Source organism: Culex quinquefasciatus, chromosome 2 (assembly GCF_015732765.1).
Source record: "Culex quinquefasciatus strain JHB chromosome 2, VPISU_Cqui_1.0_pri_paternal, whole genome shotgun sequence".
Taxonomy (NCBI): domain Eukaryota; kingdom Metazoa; phylum Arthropoda; class Insecta; order Diptera; family Culicidae; genus Culex; species Culex quinquefasciatus.
The window spans coordinates 205,984,109-205,990,407 of NC_051862.1; the positions used below are offsets into that span (position 1 = coordinate 205,984,109).

Below are 6,299 nucleotides of genomic sequence, written 5' to 3' on the forward strand. Positions count from 1 at the left end.
GTGTTTGTGTGAAATAGCTTGTTTAAGAATAAAGCATAGTTTTACAATTCTAAAATTTTAGAATTTTAGAATTTTAGAATTTTAGAATTTTAGAATTTTAGAATTTTAGAATTTTAGAATCTTAGAATTTTAGAATTTTAGAATTTTAGAATTTTAGAATTTTAGAATTTTAGAATTTTAGAATTTTAGAATTTTAGAATTTTAGAATTTTAGAATTGGGTACTAAAGCCCTATGTAAATTTTTATGTACAACGGTAAAAAAACACGATTAAAAACCATTTCTGATCACTTTTTTCATTTAAATGCAATTTTTTTTTTTTTTGACAAGACAACATTTTTTCGATGGATCAACTATGGTCCCCTTGGAACGAGCTGTCAAGTTGGAGCTTTTCTGTCAACAAGGACCGCGAGGTTAATTTTTCAAAATTGATTTAAAAATCCATTTTAAACTCTTTGTGGTCGTACAAAGGGTCATTGTACTCAGAAAAATAAGCTTTATCGCTGTAAACAATAATATCAGCAATCTAAGCTTCATTTTAGGACCCAATTTTAGAATTTTAGAATTTTTGAATTTTTGAATTTTTGAATTTTTGAATTTTTGAATTTTTGAATTTTTGAATTTTAGAATTTTAGAATTTTAGAATTTTAGAATTTTAGAATTTTAGAATTTTAGAATTTTAGAATTTTAGAATTTTAGAATTTTAGAATTTTAGAATTTTAGAATTTTAGAATTTTAGAATTTTAAATTTTAAATTTTAGAATTTTAGAATTTTAGAATTTTAGAATTTTAAATTTTAGAATTTTAGAATTTTAGAATTTTAGAATTTTAAATTTTAAATTTTAAATTTTAAATTTTAAATTTTAGAATTTTAGAATTTTAGAATTTTAGAATTTTAGAATTTTAGAATTTTAGAATTTTAGAATTTTAGAATTTTAGAATTTTAGAATTTTAGAATTTTAGAATGAAAAAAAACCAAGAGCGGGGTATTTTTCGCAATAAATTCTGTGATTTGATCCATGGGTAGTACAGAGCGGATTCATCTCTTCAAATGGAACTCGCTGTCGCTGTCAAAAGAAAAAAAAAACACGTGCACGGAAAACGACGAACAAAGGGGTCGAAATGTAAAAATTAGTTTGCCAACGCAATTTCGACGTTTTAATGCTTACAAAACTTGACCTAAAAATCCGTTTTGAACCGAAATGAACTAGGCTTTCAAAAAAAAAATCATCAATGAGATTTTTCTTCTGGATTAGATTACAATTTTTTATCAAAATTCTTCATAGAAACTTGAAGATTGGTTGGTTAATAAGGCTTATTATTTTTATGAGCCTCGTCGGAGTCCGCCCATCAAATACGCAACTCAATATTTTCATCGTGACGGCTTTCGCGGAACGCTCACTTCAATCGTTGTAGACTAATATTTGAACGCGTATCTCTTAAAACATTTTTAAAGAAAATGATTCCATAATGTTTATTTTTTCGTTTTAATCCGAAACAAGGCAAATACTCTCGCAAACACTTTATTTATTAAACCTATTCGCCATTTTCAACGCTCAGTTTGTATGGGAGCTGTCAACTTGCTCCCGGGCTGGTTTGAATAGCGGGAATCTGCAAGTGTGATGAGAATAGGTCGGTTGGCTTAGTGTGATGTAAATGGGTAAATTGGCATTTTTTCATATAAGATACCCAATGTGCAACTTTTTGAACACACGAGTAACAAAATGAAAATATTGAATTCGAATATTAAGCTATAAATTCTGAAGCAACATTTGAAAAGGGTGCATAAGCATTTTGACAGCTGCAACTATTTTGCAATTTCCCAGGCAATAGGCAACTGTTTTACAAAACCCATAGTGTTAAATGATAGCTGGGGGGGGGGGTCAGCTATTGTTTCCGATTTCAAATTTTGAGAAAATATTCCCTGAAGCTTGAAACATAGCTAAATAGTAAAACAAAAACTGTCAAAATGCTTATCCGCAGTGTAACTGAAAATCACACTTTGCTGAGTTCGTTTTCGCACTTTTTCTTACGATTTTTTCAGTTCAACTGCGATTACACTTTTTTGTGTAATCGCAGTCGAACTGAAAAAATCGTATGAAAAAGTGCGAAAACGAACTCAGCAAAGTGCGATTTTCAGTTACAGTGCGCCCTTTTCTCGTGTTGCTCCAGAAGTGCTCCAAAACAGCTGTCCATATGCAGACTATAGTCCCGATTCACCCCAGTTGAAGATAATCTTAACGGTAATATTTATAATTTAATTTTTAGCCAAGTGAGAATTGAAACATTACAAAACCATGCAACATAAAGGCATATCAAACCTAAAAAAAACTCTGCACAGTCTACAAAAGTCTGCAGCACAGGTATTCAACTTGGCATCACTTTTTAAAACGACATAATCGGGTAACACTTTTCATGCTGTCAGAGTGTACACGCTGATTTTAAAATATTTAGAAGTTATTTTAACAAATGTATCAACATTTTAAACACAGCGACGATTCGCTAGTTTGAAATCGCTCTTTGGAATGAATTCTGGAGTTTTTTTTAAGGTCCTATAAACATGAAATATAATAGCTTATAGGACCTTTAAAAAAACTCTAGAATTATTGTTTTTCATTCTATATTGAACAATCATCGAAACTATTTCTTTAATATAACAATATATTAAACACCCTTCATTTATAAGTTTTTGTACTTTTTTTGATTTATTTAAACAATTTCGAAATTTTATCATAAAATTGCAAATTTTCCAGATTTTGAAGTTTAAATTATCCACCGTTTCAGAGTTTGCCATAAAAACCATGCCAAAATATCACTTTTTCTTGTTTCGCGAACGTTTTTTAGACCGGGGTTTTGGCGGCTGTTGTACATTTTCCTGAGTGACAGAGTTTTGGAAGACCCCCGTGGGAGGAACTATAGATTCGAACGTGCGGTGACCTGTGAATTGCGAGTTCTGCCCGCCGCCGTTATTTCGAACCAGCGTTGCTGGTTGTGTGCGTTTGTTAACGACAAATGGTATGTCAAGAAACGGTTGGATTTGATCCATGGATTTGTTGCATCTGAAATTGAGGTAATGGAACATTAGGGGTGAATCTTTTGGAGCACATGCCTGCGCCATACTTTTGCCAGAATTTGTCGAACAAATTTGCGCCCACAATCGCGTCTCCGGCGGCATACTGTATCTGCTCATAGCTGAGAATGGGTTGATTAAATCCGGACAACGTTATTGCCTTATCTTTGTTGAGGTACACGTGCAGTTCTTTTTCGGCCAACGCCGCTAACCCAATTGGTTGCTGCTGGTGTGTTTGAGGGTACAGGAAACGCAAATCGATGGCTCCTTGCACAGTAAAGCCGTAATCCTGGTCAAGAAATTGCGCATCTCTAATAGATTCAACTCCAGCCTTGATAATCTTAGGATCGTTTAGTAGGTCAAGCAATTCTTGTGGAATTTCAAAATCGTAGCATAGTCGTACGAGTACGCAAAGTCTTTGACTACCTTTGCCTCCAGCAAGTTGAAGCAATGTAATTGGACCTCGAGGATTCCATGGTAGCCACTCGCAGTCAAACCCAAGGAAGGGAAAGTCTTTGGTAACTTCTCGTAATTTTTTCGCTACGATACGACAACGTTCAGTGGTATTCACGACGTAGATGTTATGGCCGAATACCATGTGAGTGACGACTTGGTTTGTGTAGTTTGTAGATTTACAAACATTTGATCTGAAACAAAAAGAGCAACATAAGTAAACGAGTTCTCAAACGCCTTCAATCATACCTGTTGCTCAGCTTGGCATATGCGATAACATTTCCAGCGCAGTATTGAATTTCTTCGTCGGTAAGCTCTATTCCATTTTGGATACGAACTACCTCACCCAAATCGAAATTTAAATGTACTTTGGCCACAGCGATCAATGCTTTTCTTGTTGGATCAGACAAGTACTGACCAGCAACCTCGCCAGCAACATTATTTATTTGCAGAAAATAAGATTCAAACAGATCCCTTGTCTTCCGTAGTCCATCAAAAGTCCATTTGGAGATGTTCTCATCCTTGAGAAATTTTCGAAGTTCCCATGGAATATCGTTTATGTAATCGAGTCGAATCAATGCACATATTCCATTGGGAGTAGCCAGCTGTAATATACCGTGATGAAAGTCAAACCCGATACGATTTCGATAGCAAATCATTTCTTCTCGCAATTTCGATATCACCCAACGGCAGTGCTCAGGGCTTGAAACCACGTGAATATCGTTGTTAAATAGTGTATGTTGGGTATGCGGCGACATGCTTTCAACGTACTCCTTGTCCAGGTAGGTAGGTATATGATTAACATAAGCAGCCTTGACACTTAATTCAAAGTTATAATCGCCCAATGCATCTGCCAATCTGAAACAAAAATTTAAAATTGGTACAAAAAAAAGATTTATTAAAAGAACAGCTCACCGTAGAGGTAATGTCATTTTATCAACAAATTGGTAGAACAACTTAACCGCAGCAATCGCTTCAAGACCTGCACATTTAAGCTGGAATTGTGTCGCAAATACAGGATTGAGTATTTCTGTCCCATGTTTCCAGTTTGTTAGCCTGATTTTCTCTAGTTGTTTCTGGCATAACGCCACTATTCCGTTCGGTTTCCTTGGAAACATATGTCTTAAGTCAATTTTGCTTAGGACGGGCAGCGCATAATCTTCACACAGCAGTTTAGCTCCACCGATGGGAGAAATTCCAGCTTTGCATATTGATTTATTGCTCAGCAAATTACGTAACTCCATTGGAATGAAATCCAACCAGCCAAGCCTTATTATTGCGCAAATCTTCTTGGGACCAGCAATTTGTAGTAATTCTACTGGCCTCCTACCCATTTCATCTTCATACCAAGTACATTGGAATCCGATACATTTTGTTTTATTAGTTTCTTCCCTAATTTCCTCTTGAAGTTTTGACACAATCCACTTACAATGCGCCGTATTGTCCACATAGTAAATGTCGTAGCCTTGTTCAGTACAACTTGGAGAATAATAGTCCTTGTCTAAGAAAGTTTGAATTGGACCTAGTTTTTGCTTTCTAAAAATAAAAAATAAATGTTATATTCTTTCTATAACGTCGTGCATTTAGTTAACATACGATTCGTAGTACCGGGCAAGAAGTTTAGCGCATACAATCGCCTCGCTGGCGCCATACTCACTAATTGTATCAGTTAGTCTGTTCATGGGTGGTATCAAACAGTTGCTTTGATTAATTCCCAATTTACTTGCTGCAATATTGCACAAATTATCGGGCCTCGTGTTGTATAAGTAACGAATATCGAGTACACTCCTAATTTGTAAAAAATCATCTTTGTGAAGCAGAACGTGGAGCAGATTCTTCTTTTCAACAACGTCAACGCCAGCTTTTATGAATTCTCCACCCAAAAGCATCACATAGAGTGCATTTGGGATGCAGCGCATCTCTTGAAGCCGAATGATGACACAGATTCCATGTGGATCAGCCAGTATTAACATATCAGGTTTGCCTTGTTTACACTCGCAATAAAATCCAAAGCATCTTGAATTTCCCTTCATCATTTTGTCCAGAATCCATTCGCATTGCTTTGGACATTTTACGATATGAATTTCATGCCCAAACACGCTATGCCTAGAATGTGGGGGCCACGATTTTTCGCGAAACAAATAAAGCAATACAGCTGTTGCCATTGCCGCTCCACTTAACAGAATCGCATTATCCGACATCTTTTGTCCGCACTTATCACTCCAAAACTCACGATCGAACTGGCAGAAAAACAACACGCAGAGTTCCAGACAAAACAAACGTCACCACAAGTGAACTACCTACTTCAAGGCTGTAAATCATAGGTAGAACTCGTAGAACTACCTGTTGCTCGTGAGATCGCGTTCACGCATCATAGACAAGGGGACAGTTCTTTTTGGGGATGGTGAACACTTCTAGAAAAAAAATCTAAAATTCTAAAATTCTAAAATTCTAAACTTCTAAAATTCTAAAATTCTAAAATTCTAAAATTCTAAAATTCTAAAATTCTAAAATTCTAAAATTCTAAAATTCTAAAATTCTAAAATTCTAAAATTCTAAAATTCTAAAATTCTAAAATTCTAAAATTCTAAAATTCTAAAATTCTAAAATTCTAAAATTCTAAAATTCTAAAATTCTAAATTTCTAAAATTCTAAAATTCTAAAATTCTAAAATTCTAAAATTCTAAAATTCTAAAATTCTAAAATTCTAAAATTCTAAAATTCTAAAACTCTAAAATTCTAAAATTCTAAAATTCTAAAATTCTAAAATTCTAAAAT

General features: G+C 34.3%; 1 protein-coding gene across 1 annotated transcript; it reads right to left on the minus strand.

The window, feature by feature from the left end:
- Positions 1–2,676: 2,676 nt before the first annotated feature.
- LOC6043076 lies at positions 2,677–5,902 on the minus strand. Its single transcript, XM_001855445.2, has 5 exons — positions 5,118–5,902; positions 4,437–5,057; positions 3,771–4,379; positions 3,119–3,715; positions 2,677–3,057 (listed from the first exon to the last, which is right to left on the minus strand). Exons 1-5 carry the CDS (start codon positions 5,720–5,722, stop codon positions 2,811–2,813), a joined length of 2,679 nt encoding a protein of 892 aa, XP_001855491.2. The 5' UTR covers positions 5,723–5,902; the 3' UTR covers positions 2,677–2,810.
- Positions 5,903–6,299: the final 397 nt, after the last annotated feature.

Excerpts from the sequence above, each read along its gene's own strand:
- LOC6043076 (XM_001855445.2), bottom strand. The coding sequence starts at position 5,722 with ATGTCGGATAATGCGATTCTGTTAAGTGGAGCGGCAATGGCAACAGCT. Across the intron at positions 5,058-5,117 it reads CTTGCCCGGTACTACGAATC|AAAGCAAAAACTAGGTCCAA; the intron begins GTATGTTAACTA and ends TTTTATTTTTAG. Across the intron at positions 4,380-4,436 it reads AAAATGACATTACCTCTACG|ATTGGCAGATGCATTGGGCG; the intron begins GTGAGCTGTTCT and ends TTTTTGTTTCAG.